Source organism: Cebidichthys violaceus, unplaced genomic scaffold (assembly GCF_023349555.1).
Source record: "Cebidichthys violaceus isolate CVI_PGR_0920_01 unplaced genomic scaffold, fCebVio1.0.p SCAF_1, whole genome shotgun sequence".
Taxonomy (NCBI): Eukaryota; Metazoa; Chordata; class Actinopteri; order Perciformes; family Stichaeidae; genus Cebidichthys; species Cebidichthys violaceus.
In genome coordinates, this window is record NW_027176262.1 from 1,015,827 (window position 1) to 1,035,009 (window position 19,183).

Genomic DNA, 19,183 nt, shown 5'->3' on the forward strand with positions numbered 1-19,183 from the left:
CATCACCTCATCCGCTGCTCTGTGATCTGATTGGCTGAGCTGTGGTTAACGTCCTCGTCAATAACCCTGACAGCAGAGAGGAGTTTCCTCTCTCACTGAGACGGACTCGTCTCCGGAGTCTCGTCCTTAATGCGTCTTAATGCTCGCTGCCGTGTGAGGAGGCAGGAAATGAGCTTCAAGTGGAAACTCATCCTGCTGTCAGCAGAGAGACAGACAGTAGCTCCTCAGTTCAGCTCACTGAACCCCAAAGACACAACAAAGAAGAGTTTATACAATCCAGAATAACACAGATTCATAAACATGTATCCATAATCCATGATAACACTATTAATAATTAATTCAATTTGTATAGCTCTTTTCAAGTCTCTTTACGGCAATGAGACAAACAAGTATATCAATTAGAGACTTTGCAGTGAAAGGAGTATTCCTGGTAGTAATGCTCGTAGTGAATATATTCAACACAACTTTATTTATGTGAATGTTCTGTGTGAACACAATACAGGTTGTTTGTCTCATCCAGCGCTCGAATCATGAAGACGAAAAATAAAACGCTGTAATAGATAACAGATGAAACTATTGTGTAAGTTATTCAAGTAATGATGAACGAGGAAGAAGGAAGAACCTCAAAGAGGACGAACGGCTGTTTGTTCCTCATGTGAAACAACAAGTCAACGTGGATTTATTTACACTTTCAGACTTCAGTAGTTATTTTAACCCAAACTACCATCTTTTCTAGTATTTCACGATCTTTTAAGTATTTCCGGTCCACAGTGTGTGTTCACGACGGAGAGGAGCTCTGACACCTGAAGAAGAAAATGTTTTGCAGTGTGAGATGGTCCGTCCTGTTTAAACGAGGATTCAGTCTCATGATGAAGATGAAGACGTCTTCTTCAAATGTTGATCTCGTGGCTCGTTCTACTGAGTTCTACTCGCTTCTGGTCTCTTTATGTTTCTTTCATTGTTTTCTTATAAATTAACCTCCACAACCCTCTCCCCCCCCCCCCCCCCCCCCCCCCCCCAACCCCCAACCCCCAACCCCTCCCCTCAGCGACGATGACATCATCTTCGAAGACTTCGCCCGCCAGCGGCTGATTGGTGGAGCGAAGGAAGACAAGGATGAAGACGAGGAGCCGGTGGACTCGCCCAAACTGGACAACAGATAAAGGCTCGAAGTGCCGCCACCGCTGCCGTCGTTGTCTCGCTGCTGTTGGTAGCGTGGAGCTGACGGAGGTCTTCCACAGTCTGGACGCCCTTCAAAACACTCGGCGGTGCCGTGTTTGTGTTCTTCGTTCATGTTCGTCCTCTCTGCGTCCTGCCGGAGGTGTAAAAAAAGCTAGAATAATGCAGCCTAGTCGTGTTTTCAGACGGAGCGGCCTCTTAGCTCCTTTTTGCCCCGGCCGGCTGGAGACTTGAACCGGCGACCGCGGCAGTCGTCGTAAACCCCGCGGCTGGTAGCATGCCTCTAATGTCACTTTGTTCTACGTGTTTCCATTAGGGAGCGAACCGGAGTAACGTCGTGTTGAGATTAGTTTGATGTGTCGTATCAAGAGGGTCTTCGTAAAACAACGCTGCCAACCTTCGGTAGATCTGGAACAGTTCAGCCGTCAGAGGTCTGACGGAAACACCAGAAGAAGTCATCGACCCGCCGAGACAACCTGAGACTGTCAGAGAGAGCCACCGATCAGCTGACAGGACTCGGTGGCCGAGTGTGCATGAAATACACCGATACTTTCTACGGTTTATTAATATCACGGTAATCAACCTTTATAGAGGATGGCCCTGGTTTTAGAGGTTTTCATGTGGATTGTATTAAGATCGTCATCGTTCTTCAATCTTTCACTTCTATTCACCTCATTCTTTACCTAAACTAGAGTGCCTCCTCCTTGGGTCACAAAGAAAGTAATGGGAGTACTTAACTTTGCATCACCAGTTTCATCATCCTTTAATCCTCATAAAAACACTTCCTAAGCTTTAAAAATCTGCTAGCAGAGACATGGATTTGAATGTATCTATCTAGCTAGCTAGCTAGTAGCTAGCAGCTACTAGCAGCTATCCGGCTAGCTAGCTTCGTCAAATTGGTGGCTGTTTTAATAAATTTGTGAATATGTTTAAACATTCATGTGTCTTCTAACAGTGAGATTAATTCTAAAACACTTTCACATGTATGTTTGTGGATAAACTGATCACATATTGGAAATGTAAATGGTCACTTCCACACCTGGAAAAATAATGCAAACTTAATAACAGATACTTAGTAAGATGAACTTAGTTTTTTGTCGGTAAAGGATGATAAAAGTGGCGATGCCGAGCAAATGAATCTCACTAGTTCAGGTAAAGAATATGTTGTCTAGACGAGGAATGTCTCAGATTCAGACTGTTGATGATTTTGTTTTTTATTTTCATAAAGTTCTCGCCGTTTGTCGTCGCTTTGTGTTTGACGACGTTTTAACATTCAACAACTTAACGACTGTGATTTCTCATGAAAGAAAAGTATTTGTATCTTCAATATTATTCAAACATCTGAATTTAATCCTCCACATTACTTTACATTTATGATTGATCAATGATTATGATCAAAATGGGGGTGCGTGATGGAAGATGTTCCCTGTGCTAGTACTTTAAAATATAAGAAACGATAATTTCATAGGCAAGTCTGTGATGTGCGAGCATCCTTGAACATACCAGCAGATCTACTCTGAAGGCTGAAAGAAGCAAATCTATTTAAAACCAATTCATAAAATAATCAGCTGATGTTTGTAAACAGAAAATGTTAAAGTAAAAAACCCATCAGAATGGTCCTCTAATGGACTTTAAATTCATGTGAAGAGTCAGGAGCCAACTTTTATTGAACAAAACAGAGATCAAAAACAGCCAAAACGTCTTTATTGTTTCTAACATTATTTGGATGGGCTTTTATTTTGACAGGGCCAGGAGGAAACCTGTATGTTATTCCACTACATCGTTAATAAAAGGACGTTTGTGGCTAACTGTGTGTGTTTCTCACGTAAACGGGACGAAACGGAAACGACTCAGTTGAAATGATCGAGAGCTCGATGAGACATCAGCCATTTATAATTATTTTTAATATTATTATTAAACACAAACCAATATATTGATTCATATTTTGACTTAAAAGACATTTTACACTGTAAAAAATCATTCAGCGCTGTCTGGTGGACACACTCTGTAATGACTTCCGACTGAATGTATCTTCAGATAAACATGATCAAATTAAATTGGACGACAGTATTTATCTTCTTTTCTGCAGCTCGTAGTTAAAATTCGATAACATTAATATGCAGATTGTTCATGAAGTTTCAGTGTTTTGAAAATAAGTATTAATGCATTTCACAACTTTTAGAACCTGACTATTTTAAATAAGGGCTATTCATGTGCTCTGAATGGGAAGTAGATTCAGCTCAAAATAAAATATCCTCTGAGTTACAGACGTTTCGTTCCCAATTAAAGTCTATGGGAGTCTTCATGGGACAATAGAGAAGGAAGTTGTAATTCAACCGTTATAACGCCCCATACAAAGCTATTGCAAAGCTAACACTTGATGAATCGTTAGTTGCAGCACTAATTTAGTTAGTTCTTTATTAACTAGTTCTCCTCTAACATTTACTCAAACTTCTCCTTCATCTTTACAACGAAGGAGAAGTTTGAGTAAATGTTAGAGAATCTGTGACTCAGAGACATGAAGACAAAAAAAGGTGTTTGAGGCAGATACACGTCGTCACGTTTGTGTTTTTCCAGCAGGAGAAACTTTCACCATCATTATTTTCTTCACTCTGACTTTAAAGAGCCTAAAAAAGCCACTTCGGATTTCTTTCGTCCGAACGCCGTAGATGATGGGGTTGACCGTCGCTGGGAACAGAATGTATATGAGTCCCATGAAGGTGTTGACGTCCGTCGGTATGGGGATGTTCAGGTTGTGGGAGAGGAACGTGACGCTCCCCACCAGGTAGAAACACATCATGACGATCAGGTGAGTGCCGCAGGTGTGAAACGCCTTCCTGCGTTCCTCGCCGGCGGCTGCCGCTTTCAAGACGGCGCTCAGGATCTTCATGTAGGAGAAGAAGATGAGCGGTATGTCCACGCCCACGAAGCAGACGATCACGGCGAGGCCCGCCACCACGTTTTTCTCTGTGCCGTCGCACGCCAGGCTGACCAGTGCCATGTGGTCACAGTAGCAATGCCGGATGACATCGGAGCCGCAGAACCGCAGTGAACCCGCCAGCGCGACTAGCGTCGCTATGATGGAGCCACTGCGGACCAGCGTGAAGAGCATCAGCTTCACGAACACGGACGAGTCCATGAGTTTGGTGTAGCGCAGCGGCCAGCAGATGGCCGCGTAGCGGTCCAGCGCCATCGCCATTAGCAGCGTCGACTCCAGAGACGACAGGAAGTGGGTGCAGAACATCTGGGTCAAGCAGCCGGCCAAAGAGATCCGGTCCCAGTCGAAGAGGAGGCCAAGGAGCATGTTGGGTACGATGGTGGTCACCACCAGGACATCGACCACGCACAGCGTGCAGATGAGGAGGTACATGGGGCTGTGCAGACTCTCCGTGCGGCGGATCACGTACACCAGCAGGCCGTTTCCCAGCAGCGCTGTCAGGTAGGAGGCGGAGAATGGCAGCGCCAGCAGCCGGCGGTGCTTCTGCAGCGCGGCAAAACCTCTGAACACGAAAGTGCTGTGGGAGGAGTTCCACGCCTCCAACATGGTGGCTGGCTTCACCGGAGTTCAGAGCGTTGAGATGGTCAGACGCCAAAACATCTGAGTTTAATCGACACAAGAATATTCACAGTCAAATCATGTGAATGTCTTTGCAGATGACTGCAGACAATTCATGTTACATTTTTTAATTCTTTATGAGTCATTAAGTTCTAATAATTACAAACTGATCAACTGTGAAGAAGCTCATTATAATGACATTCACGTTCATTAGTTATTAACAGTTTTAATAGATTTCCATCTACATATATAGCCAAAACATTAGGAAGTTACACATGCTTCCTTCAGGAAATACTTTAATGAGATTTAATGGTTCATTACTAAATTCTGATCTATTATAGATTTTCACTAAAATCACAAACCAAATATATTTTTTGTTACTTACTTCGTCTACTCAGCCGTGCAGATAGTTTGGGTTTCACGTTACTGGTGTTGAGGTCAACACATTTTTCTAAGAAAACACAGGAGAAATTTTTTTTTGTGATTTAAAAATACATATGTATTTTTAAATCACAAAAAAAAATAAAAATAAAAAATATAGAAATTTACAGTATATTATTAGTATATAGAAATTTATAGTAATATAGAAATTTACAGTATATATATATATATATATATATATATACACACTGTAAATTTCTATATTAGTATTTGTATTGAATGACAGAATATTGACTACCCCACATCTCATTTCCTCACCTGGTAGCCTGTCAACACAAGCACTCCCCTCCCTTCCCTACAAGCAACACTAGCTCCCCCCGCCAGCTTGGAGGGTCTCCTACTATTCTCTCCGTAGTCTTCCACTCCCCGACCCATGAACATTCCCGTCAGAATCACAGACTCGCACTCGCACCCTACTGATGGTCGGGTTCGCCGTGTTGCACAAGTGATCCGTCCTATTGCACATATCACCAAAGCTTCCTGTGCTGATGACGACACAGTGTCTACCCCTATTAAAACGTTATGTTGTGATATTGATCATACCTGTTGTGAGGACCCTACTGATCAGTGATCATAAATGTATTTTCTTTGATCTTTCTGTAAATGCTGACCCCTTGTGTCTGAAACGAACATTCCACTCCCGCATTATTACAGCTGATCAGTTCTCAATGCACTTATGCTGTGATATTAACACAAGTCACAATGATGTTGCATTTTCAATACAGTCTTTAAATGAGCACTGCACCACATTGTTGGATAAAATGGCACCTTTTTAAGGAAAGGACCAGGGCTGCCTACAACACTTCTCCGTGGATGACAGACACTGTCTGCAGCCTGAGACGGAAGTGTCTCAGGACAGAGCGGCTATGGAAAGCCACTGGGCTAGAAGTGCATCGCACATATCTCAAAGACCTCAGAGTTTCTTTTAATGCTGGAGTAAAGGAAGCTAGAACTGCTTATTTTGCCAACTTAATTTCTTCTTCAAAGAGAAATCCCAAGATTTAGTTTGACACAATTAATAGAATTGTTTCACCGTCTGTCTCTACGTTACCGTGCTGTTCTGTTACCTATTCTATTGATAAGGTAATAGCTATTAGGTCTGGTATGCAGCCTGGGATTTGTTCATCTACCTATAGCTCCTCTCAATCTTTTACTGTTCTGGACTCTTTCCAGCCTACCAGCCTTCAAGACCTGATGGACATAATTAACAAAACAAAGCCATCATCTTTCCCCCTGGATGTTATACCATCCTCTCTATTTCAGAAAGTTCTGCCAATTATTGGCCCTGCTGTAACATCTAATGTTAATTCCTCATTGTCCCCTCCTATTTTAAGCATGCCACGATCCAGCCTATATTAAAGAAACCCAAACTAGATCCGGCGTTGCCCATGAACTACAGGCCCATATCAAAACTGCCTTTCCTTTCAAAAATCTTAGAGAAGGTGGTGGCCAACCAACTTACTGCAGCACTGGAGAGTCACAACATGTATGACAAATTCCAGTCTGGGTTTTGTAAACGACACTCTACTGAAACTGCTCTCCTGAGGGTTTCAAATGATATTCTCATGTCTTCTGATGCAGGTGACTGCTTTGTGTTGGTACTTTTCAACCTCAGTTCTGCATTCGACACTGTAGACCATAACTTCTTGATTAGGAGGCTACGTGACTGGGTGGGCATATCTGGCATAGCGTTAGTCTGGTTTACATCTTACCTCGCTGGCAGAAGTTTTAATGTCTCTGTGGGTGATTTTGTGTCTGTCACCTCTCCACTGTCTTGTGGTGTACCGCAGGGCTCGGTTCTGGGGCCTCTGTTATTTTCCCTTTCCCTTTATTTGTTGCCTTTGGAACCGATTATAAAATGTCATAATGTGTCCTATCATTTATATGCTGATGATATCCAACTCCATCTGTCATTCAAAACCAGTGAGGCTTTTGCATTAACTAGGCTCCTGGACTGTGTAAATGCTATTGGAGACTGGACAGCAGAAAACTGCTGACAACTTAACGGCACCAAGACAGAGGTTCTAGTAGTTGCTCCAGATGAATTTGTCCCTATGATCAAGCTGATATTGGTCCACTCTCCTCTGCTGCCCATTTCAATCTAGGGGTAATATTTGACCAATCAGTGTCTTTTGACCCCCATGTTAAGCAACTGTCCAGATCATGTTTTTTCCACCTAAGAAATATCAGTAAACTGAGATCTGTAGTATCAACAGCTGAACTAGAGATGATTGTACACGCCTTCATCTCTTCACGCATTGTCTACTTTAACACACTTTTCTCATCACTCAGTGTAGCTTCTCTTAACCGTTTGCAGGTAATCCAAAATGCTGCCTCCAGATTACTCACTGGGACACATAGACGGTCTCACATCAGCCCCATACTCCGATCTCTCCACTGGCTCCCTGTAGCATTTAGGATGCACTTTAAAATTCTCACTCTCACTTACAGAGCACTACACGGTCAGACTCCTACATATGTGGCTGAACTACTTCACTCTTCTTCACCTGCCCGCGCTCTCAGGTCAAACATGTTAAATGATCTGTCTGTCCCACGCACTCACCTTAAGACCCGTAGTGACCGAGCTTTTGAGGCAGTAGCATTAGTACAGTAGTAGTAGATTGTGGAATGCTCTGCCTGCACCTACGTTTTGCTGTCTGTGAACTCATTCAACAATAAGCTCAAGACACACCTGTTTAGACTGGCGTTTGGGTAACAACTCATGTCCTAGGCTTTTAAACCATGTTTTAATTTTGTACCCTCTGTTTTTGTGCATTTTAATGTAAATGATTGGCCCTTATATGGTCATATTGCGCTTTTATGATTGTAATTCTGCTCCTGTTAAGCACTTTGTGACTAATGTCTGTGAAAAGCACTTTATAAATCCATTTTACTTACTTACTAGAATACAGTCCTTGACAAATTAACATCCTGCTAAAGAAGGAAAGAAAGGCTTACACATACACATGTTTATATTAATAAAATAAGACAAACATTTTCATAGTCTTAACTACCTCTTAAACAGGTTCAAATACATATATATCTATATATATATATATATATATATATATAGATATATGTCTATCTATCTATATATATATCTATATATATAGATATATATACTGTACATTTTTATATTAAAATATATGTTGAATTAAAGAATATAGTCCTAAGGCACATAAATAAGGTACATAAATTATTATATAAATAAGACCAAACCTTTTATACTCTTAACTACCTCTTAAACAGGTACAAATACAGTTAATATTTCAGTGTGTACATGTACACGTATGAAAACAGCCTGAATTTAACAACCTGGGACGATGGCTCTAAAACGTGTTAGTACTCAAAGTACTGAGTAACAACTGTCATATAATAATGTAATAACTCAAAATGCTTTTATGGAAACAAAGTCACGAATGAGAAACTTCACATATGTTGTCAAATTTTCAAAATACTGTACAGTCTGTATTATCATTATAATTATATAAAAAAGGCCTAAATACAAAAAAGCCCATACGTTTTTAAACATTAATTTTGATGCAGTATAATGTCAATTTCATTTCATTTTACATATAAATTGTTCTAAGCATGACAGGAAAAGGAAAGGCTTTTAATGTGAAACATTTTTGCAGAAAGTTTAAAATTAATTAAACAGAAGCTGAAGAGCGAACAAAAGAATGACAACGTAAAACAAAAGGAATTAATTAAAGTAAAAGTTCTAAATTGATGTTTTATGTTGATTGCAGGTTTGTTTGTGAAATCTTAATCCGCAAAGAAACCAGTTACTGCAGCCGCAAAACATATATATATATATATATATATATATATATATATATATATATATATATATATATATACAAAACTTTTCACTCTGAAATGTTGTGCAGCACAAGTATAAAGTATCTCTGCAGTTGAAGTAAATAATTATAATCTATAATATTTTACTGTACAGACTTTTTAGATTTGTAATTAAGTTGTAAACATGACAACCATAAAGAGTCACTTAAGTATCATGTTGGAACAATTCAATTAGAAATCCGATTACTTTAATATCCTCGTAATAAAGTTCTCCAGGTTTGGACTATTATTAAAAACAATTTTTATCAGAAGAATAAAACCAAACGAATCGATTATTGAATATTTTTACCTGCTGAAGTTCATCAGATGGTCGTCAGCAAAAACTCTTTACAGTGTAAAAACTATGTTGCTTCATTTTATACCCGAAGTCCAAACGTCCCACGAGAAGACTGATCCCAAACGCAGCAGCACTCTGATTGGCTAAAACCAGTTAGAACCAATTAAAACGTCCCTGAGCCCGTTAGAGGAGATACTCCAGAGTTTAATCAACCAGCTGACTTCATGCTTTCTTTATTTAAAATGTAATAAATATCCTTCAATATCCTCAGTCAACGCCTTTTTATATGTTTTACTTGTTTTTCATGTTGTCTTCACATATTATTATGACGACCTTTTCTTTTTGCATTATTATTATTATCTTCCAAATTCTGTTTTTTAGAGCTAAAAGTGTTTCAATTATTAATAAATTATAATAAAATAATTATAATGTATCATTCATTAATCAAAAATACCCCAGATGTGCCATAATAAAAAAACACACATCCCTAGTCAAGACAAACAAGTCCAGAGTCAAGAGTCAAGTCCTGAGTAAAGTCCCAAGTCTGGAGTCAAGTCCCAAGTCCACAGTCAGGACCCAAAACCCAAGACCAGAGTCAAGTTTAAAGTCCAGAGTCAAGTCCTGATTAAAAACAAGCAAGTCCTGAGTAAAGTCCCAAGACTGGAGTCAAGTCCCAAGACTGGGGTCAAGTCCCAAGTCCAGAGTCAAGACCCAATACCAGAGTCAAGTCCTAAGTCCAGAGTCATGACAAGCAAGTCCCGAGTAAAGTCCCAAGACCAGAGTCAAGACCAAAGACCAGAGTCAAGTCCTAAGTCCAGAGTCATGACAAGCAAGTCCCGAGTAAAGTCCCAAGTCCAGAGTCAAGTCCCAAGACCAGAGTCAAGACTCAAGACCAGAGTCAAGTCTAGAGTCAAGTCCTAGGACCCAAGTCAAGTCCAGAGTCAAGTCCTAAGCCCCAAGTCAAGTCCAGAGTCCAGGGTCAAGTCCAGAGTCAAGTACAGAGTCCAGAGTCAAGTTCTAAGACCCAAGTCAAGTCCAGAGTCCAGGGTCAAGTCCAGAGTCAAGTACAGAGTCCAGAGTCAAGTCCAGAGTCAAGTCCAGAGTTAAGTCTCAAGACCCGAATCAAGTCCCAAGTCAAGACAGGCAAGTCCTAAACCTTGAATTATGAGTTCTAAACAAGTCAAAATGTGCTCCTCACCAAATGTAAAGTCTTTTTTTTAGACCTGCTCATTTTTCATACTGCAATTCATTTTTTGTTTTGAGTTTGAGTTTTTGTACACAGATGAAATCCTCTTTGTAAAGTCAAAGTATTATGTCATCAAGTCATGTGGATTGAGTCCACAGCTCTGCTTATAAATGCAGCAGTGAAATCAAACAAATATTGATATTAAATCCTCCTGCTACAATAACCAAACAGTAAATTTAGAGGAAGGAAAACATGTTTCCTTTGAGGTTTAAACTGTACAATCTAATTAGTTTTATCCCGTCAGAGTTCTCTGTTGGCGGTTTGTTGTCGTCGTTCCTCAAAGCCAATTGGCCCCCAAGGTCAAAACATCAGAGATTAGTTTCCTGTGACAAGGATGCTGGGATTAATTATCTGCTCTGCTTAATTAGACTTTTCAGTTAGACTGCTGGGACTGGGAGCTGTAACGAGATTTTCCTGCTTCAAATTTTAATTAATAAACAGTCCACCGTCACAGACGGCAGAAACAGTGTTTTCCAAAAACTTCATTATGCTTTGTTCTTTTCGTGTTAGGAGGACATTTATTAAGCTCTGAGAGGAAAAAGTCTGATGTAAATAGTTTTCTATCCCGAGTTTATGACTAAGTGATTGTCATTATGTAGTAAATGCTGATTGCACAATATAATGTCTGTAGAATAACGACACCATCACTGTTTGGATCGGTTCCCTGTGAGCTTCACTTTAACGGCTCCATTTACAGCAAAGAGGAAGCAGGGCGAGATTAGCTGAAGGCAATAAAGTAACAACACAGACTGTATATAAGAAGTGGAGCCATCGTGACGTCTCATCGGTTTGTAGACATTTTGAAGTCTCCAGTTCGATGTTTTGGCCGTCGCCATCTTGTTTTTTTTACAACCAGTGAACAGGAAGTGACCATATCTGGACTGAGGAGGAGTGACGTAGAGACGCCGTATACGTCTCTGGTAGAGACCTGTCAATCACCGTGTAGCCCTGCCCCTAAATCATCCCCTGCTTTATGGTCTGTTTGACTCTAAATGGAGCATAATGTACTAAATGAACATCATGCTGTATTGAAGAAGACTGTAAACTAGAGATTGAGACCATAAACTCATGTTTACAATGTTTACTGAGGGAATAAATCAAGAGAGAAGTAGAGTCATTTTAGACTAGACTTCTATACGACCAGAGGAGTCGCCCCCTGGTGGACACTAGAGAGAATGCAGCTCTAACACATGAAGAACTGGAGGTTCTCTCCTGGTTAGAACTAAGACGGAAAAGTCTTTATTGCACCTACATTGTCAATGCATTACAGCTTCCTTACCTTTCACAATAAAAGCCCCTAGACATGAGAGCATATCGCTATGAGGCAACTCAACACACTGGATCCTTTTAGATGTAAAAGCACAACAAGATGAAGTTTTGTTGACACTTTCAGAACCGGGGAATACAAATCCATTTTTCTGAGTTCCTTAAATTGTTTTTGTCTGTAAAAACTGGTGGAATTTTTTTTTCTTCATGTTATTAGAGGTTTATTGTTGTAATACTCATTTCAGCCACAAGAGGCTGAAGTTCACCACGACCTCATGTTTTATTTTCTAAATTCTCTAAATGTTCTAAATGTTCTAAATGTTCTAAATAGAACTCAAAGCATCCAAGTTTTCTTCCAGCTGAGTTTTAGTTTACCAACACAATATATCTGTACCTGGTGTTCACAGAGTTATTGATGATCTTGACGATTAAAAAACAAGATGAAAAAAATGAAAGATTGTCCGTTTTATCAGCTGATCTGAATTCATAATCACAGGAGAGAAAAGTCTTTGGATCAAACTTAGGAAATGGATCTCCAGAATGTTTTTATTTTATTTATCTCACTGGCTTCTCAGGGCTTCCGTACTTATTTAAGCTTTTGAATCAGTTAGAACACCTTTAAGGGAAGCACAAAGTCCAAGATGAACTGAGTGCTCATGATGATGATGCAACGACAACGATGTCATGTGTTTACGGCATCACACTGACACCTAGTGACGAACACAGACATCTACTGTCCTCTGCTTTACTGTTTGTGTTGATCACATGATGTCTAATGTTTAATCAATGAACTGATTGTGATGAATGAAAGCAGCTGCAGCTCATCTGTTACCATGGAAACCATACACTGTTTACAGATGCTGTTTTTAGAGGAACATCTTTTTTCAATTACAATCAATTGGAATAATTGTTTGTATTATTGTTGATGAAAAACATTTGTAAAATTTGTGTTTGACGTTGATTTTGTTTTGTTGTTGTTTTATTGACATTTAGGTTGTGTAAAAAAGACGAGGTTGCAATAAGTTTCTTGTTGATTTGTTGATTATTTATAGTTGAAAGGAAAACTGCACTTTCAAAATATGTGAAAATGAAATAACTTGTTAAAATGACATTATTATGAGGACAAAGTGATACTTGTATGAAACATCCACTGACCTTTTCTGGTCCTCTTGTGTCTCCGTGTTCCAGCTGAAGTTCTGGTCCAGATGTCGTCTCGGAAGACGGATCCATCTCCTCGTCAGACGTCTGATATCGGACTATAAATGAACATCAAGTGGACTTCATTTATGTTTTTTCACTATGGACAAATATCTACACAGAAACATTTTAGTCAAAAATAAATATATGTGCTAATATGGAGCAGAAATATTAGTTTTGTACATATATATAATTATATTTCTGAAAGCATGGATGCACTTTACAAGCAATTCTATCAGGTTTTCACATGTACATACCATGTGTATAAATACACACACATACAATCAAATGTAATACATTAAAAATATGTCTGTACATTATTTAATAAAGATGTGTATAATATTAGCTGCAGTTACAGTAACTAAGCCACACACATGTCAAATTAAAGGTATTTAAAGTTTAAATAACGCAAATATCTGAAACACTGAATCAAAGTTGTTTTGTACTTCCATCGGATGGTTGAGTGCCCCCCTGATCACCTGTAAATAAATGTATTGGAGAAAGACGACATGAACTCTGAAGGACCTGAGTCATCATGAAGCCACTATTGGAGACAAGTGTGTCTCATCTTATCTAAAAGTATATATATATATACATTTTAAAAACATTTATTACATTTTAATATGACACATGACAATTTTATGAGTTCACTACGATGTTTTCTAAATATTAGATGACATTTTTTATGACATACTATGACTTTATATGAAAACATTTCAACATACTTTACTATGACTTTTTTATAAAAACATTTCAACATACTATATTATGACTTTATATGAAAACATTTCAACATACTTTACTATGACTTTTATATAAAAACATTTCAACATACTTTACGATGACTTTTTTATAAAAACATTTCAACATACTATACTATGACTTTATATGAAAACATTTCAAAATACTTTACTATGACTTTTATATAAAAATATTTCAACATACTTTGCTATGACTTTTTTATAAAAACATTTCAACATACTTTACTATGACTTTTTTTATAAAAACATTTCAACATACTATACTATGACTTTTTTATAAAAACATTTCAACATACTTTATAATGACTTTTATAAAAACATTTCAACATACTATACTATGACCTTTTAATAAAAATATTTCAGCATACTTTACTATGACTTATATAAAAATATTTCATCATACTTTACTATGACTTTTATATAAATATATTTCAGCATACTTTACTATGTCTTTTATATAAATATATTTCAACATACTACTATGACTTTTTTATAAAAACTTTTCAACATGCTTTACTATGACTTTTTTATAAAAACATTTCAACATACTATACTGTGACTTTTATATAAAAACATTTCAACATACTATACTATGACTTTTATAAAAAAATATTTCAACATACTATACTATGACTTTTTATGTCATTTTTACGACACAATATACTATGACTTATTTAAAAACATTTGGACGTACTATACTAAGACTTTCATATAAAAACACATCAATATACTATACTATGACTTTTTATGTAATTTTTACGACATACTATACTATGACTTTTTTCTAAAAACATTTCAACATACTTTACTATAACATTTTTATTACAAACATTTCAACATACTTTACTATGACTTTTTTATAAAAACATTTCAGCATACTATACTATGACTTTAATATAAAAACATTTCAGCATACTATACTATGACTTTTTTCTAAAAACATTTCAGCATACTATACTATGACTTTTTTCTAAAAACATTTCAGCATACTATACTATGACTTTTATATAAAAACATTTCAGCATACTATACTATGACTTTTATATAAAAACATTTCAGCATACTATACTATGACTTTTTTATAAAAACATTTCAACATACTTTACTATGACTTTTTTATAAAAACAGTTCAACATACTATACTATGATTTTTTATAAAAACATTTCAGCATACTTTACTATGACTTTTTTATAAAAACATTTCAACATATTATACTATGACTTTTTTATAAAAACATTTCAACATACTTTACTATGACTTTTTTATAAAAACATTTCAACATACTATGACTTTTTATAAAAACATTTCAGCATACTTTACTATGACTTTTTTATAAAAACATTTCAACATATTATACTATGACTTTTTTATAAAAACATTTCAACATACTTTGTAATTACTTTTTTATAAAAACATTTCAACATACTGTACTATGACTTTTTTATAAAAATATTTCAGCATACTTTACTATGACTTTTATATAAAAATATTTCAGCATACTTTACTATGACTTTTATATAAATATATTTCAGCATACTTTACTATGTCTTTTATATAAATATATTTCAACATACTATACTACAAACCCACCTCTTCAGGAAGTGCTACCCTGAGCCTTCCACTTAGCGCTTATTGTTTTCATACTAGCTTGTTGCACTTATTGTATTCGTATTACTTATAGCACTAACTGTTTTTCTTGTTTCTGCACTGTACTTTGGCTCTGAGTTATGCTCTGCTTCATGCTCTTAGATGCTTGTTTGGAAAAGGAAATGTACTTATGACTTCTGGTGACTAGTAGTTCTTTTGATTACCAATGTTGAATGCACTTATTGTAAGTCGCTTTGGATAAAAGCGTCTGCTAAATGACTGTAATGTAATGTAATGTACTATGACTTTTATATAAATATATGTCAACATACTACTATGACTTTTTTATAAAAACTTTTCAACATGCTTTACTATGACTTTTTTATAAAAACATTTCAACATACTATACTGTGACTTTTATATAAAACATTTCAACATACTATACTGTGACTTTTATATAAAACATTTCAACATACTATACTGTGACTTTTATATAAAACATTTCAACATACTATACTATGACTTTTATATAAAAATATTTCAACATACTATACTATGACTTTTTATGTCATTTTTACGACATAATATACTATGACTTATTTAAAAACATTTGGACGTACTATACTAAGACTTTCATATAAAAACACATCAATATACTATACTATGACTTTTTATGTAATTTTTACGACATACTATACTATGACTTTTTTCTAAAAACATTTCAACATACTTTACTATGACATTTTTATTACAAACATTTCAACATACTTTACTATGACTTTTTTCTAAAAACATTTCAGCATACTATACTATGACTTTTATATAAAAACATTTCAGCATACTATACTATGACTTTTATATAAAAACATTTCAGCATACTATACTATGATTTTTTTATAAAAACATTTCAACATACTATATTATGACTTTTTTATAAAAACATTTCAACATACTTTACTATGACTTTTTTATAAAAACATTTCAACATACTATACTATGACTTTTCATAAAAACATTTCAGCATACTTTACTATGACTTTTTTATAAAAACATTTCAACATATTATACTATGACTTTTTTATAAAAACATTTCAACATACTTTATAATTACTTTTTTATAAAAACATTTCAACATACTATACTATGACTTTTTTATAAAAACATTTCAACATACTTTACTATGACTTTTTTATAAAAACATTTCAACATACTATACTATGACTTTTTATAAAAACATTTCAGCATACTTTACTATGACTTTTTTATAAAAACATTTCAACATATTATACTATGACTTTTTTATAAAAACATTTCAACATACTTTATAATTACTTTTTTATAAAAACATTTCAACATACTATACTATGACTTTTATATAAAAACATTTCAGCATACTATACTATGACTTTTATATAAAAACATTTCAGCATACTATACTATGATTTTTTTATAAAAACATTTCAACATACTATATTATGACTTTTTTATAAAAACATTTCAACATACTTTACTATGACTTTTTTTATAAAAACATTTCAACATACTATACTATGACTTTTTATAAAAACATTTCAACATACTTTATAATTACTTTTTTATAAAAACATTTCAACATACTATATTATGACTTTTTTATAAAAACATTTCAACATACTTTACTATGACTTTTTTATAAAAACATTTCAACATACTATACTATGACTTTTTATAAAAACATTTCAGCATACTTTACTATGACTTTTTTATAAAAACATTTCAACATATTATACTATGACTTTTTATAAAAACATTTCAACATACTTTATAATTACTTTTTTATAAAAACATTTCAACATACTATACTATGACTTTTATATAAAAACATTTCAGCATACTATACTATGATTTTTTTATAAAAACATTTCAGCATACTATACTATGATTTTTTTATAAAAACATTTCAACATACTATATTATGACTTTTTTATAAAAACATTTCAACATACTTTACTATGACTTTTTTTATAAAAACATTTCAACATACTTTACTATGACTTTTTTATAAAAACATTTCAACATATTATACTATGACTTTTTTATAAAAACATTTCAACATACTTTATAATTACTTTTTTATAAAAACATTTCAACATACTATACTATGACTTTTTTATAAAAATATTTCAGCATACTTTACTATGTCTTTTATATAAATATATTTCAACATACTTTACTATGACTTTTATATAAATATATTTCAACATACTACTATGACTTTTTTATAAAAACTTTTCAACATGCTTTACTATGACTTTTTTATAAAAACATTTCAACATACTATACTGTGACTTTTATATAAAAACATTTCAACATACTATACTATGACTTTTTATGTCATTTTTACGACATAATATACTATGACTTATTTAAAAACATTTGGACGTACTATACTAAGACTTTCATATAAAAACACATCAATATACTATACTATGACTTTTTATGTAATTTTTACGACATACTATACTATGACTTTTTTAATAAAAACATTTCAACATACTTTACTATGACTTTTTTATAAAAACATTTCAGCATACTATACTATGACTTTAATATAAAAACATTTCAGCATACTATACTATGACTTTTTTCTAAAAACATTTCAGCATACTATACTATGACTTTTATATGAAAACATTTCAACATACTATACTATGACTTTTATATAAAAATATTTCAACATACTATACTATGGCTTTTTATGTAATTTTTACGACATAATATACTATGACTTATTTAAAAACATTTGGACGTACTATACTAAGACTTTTATATAAAAACACATCAATATACTATACTATGACTTTTTATGTAATTTTTACGACATACTATACTATGACTTTTTTAATAAAAACATTTCGACATACTATAATATGACTTTTTTTTAAATATGACATTTTTGTTTACATTTTAATGATATTCGTTTATATGACAAAGTATAGTTTACTATAGTTATGGTAGGTTTGAAGTTAGGGCTGACAGGTTTATAGTTGGGGCTGGCTCAGGTTTACGGTTGAGGCTGGTTCTTGTTTATAGTTAGGGCTGGCTCAGGTTTATAGTTACTACTGGCTCAGGTTTATAGTTACGGCTGGCTCAGGTTTATAGTTAGGGTTGGCTCAGGTTTATAGTAGGGCTGGCTCAGGTTCATAGTAGGGCAGGCTCAGGTATATAGTTTGGGCCTGCTCAGGTTTATAGTTAGGGCTGGCTCAGGGTATATAGTTAGGGCTTGTTCAGGTTTATAGTTAGGGCTGGCTCTGGTTTATAGTAGGGTTGGCTCTGGTTCATATTTAGTTCTGGCTCAGGTTCATAGTTAGGGCTGGCTCTTGTTTATAGTTAGGGCTGGCTCAGGGTATATAGTTAGGGCTTGTTCAGGATTATAGTTAGGGCTGGCTCAGGGTATATAGTTAGGGCTTGTTCAGGTTTATAGTTAGGGCTGGCTCTTGTTTATAGTTAGGGCTGGCTCTTGTTTATAGTTAGGGCTGGCTCTGGTTTATAGTAGGGTTGGCTCAGATTTACAGTTAGGGCTGACACAGGTTTACAGTTATGGCTGGCTCAGGTTCATAGTAGGGGCTGGGTTAGGTTTAAAGTTAGGGCGGGCTCAGGTTTATAGTCAGGGCTGACTCTGGTTCATATTTGGTTCTGGCTCAGGTTTATAGTTAGGGCTGGCTCTGGTTCATATTTAGTTCTGGCTCAGGTTCATAGTTAGGGCTGGCTCTTGTTTATAGTTAGGGCTGGCTCAGGGTATATAGTTAGGGCTTGTTCAGGATTATAGTTA

General features: G+C 35.2%; 2 protein-coding genes across 3 annotated transcripts in view; one reads left to right on the forward strand and one right to left on the reverse strand.

Annotated features, from left to right (window-relative positions):
* arrb1 (arrestin, beta 1) overlaps positions 1–13,534 on the forward strand; it is a 34,263-nt gene extending 20,729 nt beyond the window's left edge. Inside the window, exon 16 of one of the 2 annotated variants that reach the window (XM_068705098.1) lies at positions 13,015–13,534. In XM_068705098.1, the coding sequence (XP_068561199.1) occupies positions 13,015–13,018 (4 nt within the window). In that variant the 3' untranslated portion in view covers positions 13,019–13,534. Of the gene's footprint in view, positions 1–1,048; positions 3,150–13,014 lie in introns of those variants that run through there. The other variant, XM_068705090.1, reaches the window with a different exon arrangement.
* On the reverse strand, positions 3,737–4,723 carry or55e1 (odorant receptor, family 55, subfamily E, member 1). Its single transcript, XM_068707009.1, has one exon. The coding sequence runs from the start codon at positions 4,721–4,723 to the stop codon at positions 3,737–3,739; it is 987 nt and encodes a 328-aa protein (XP_068563110.1).
* Positions 13,535–19,183: the final 5,649 nt, after the last annotated feature.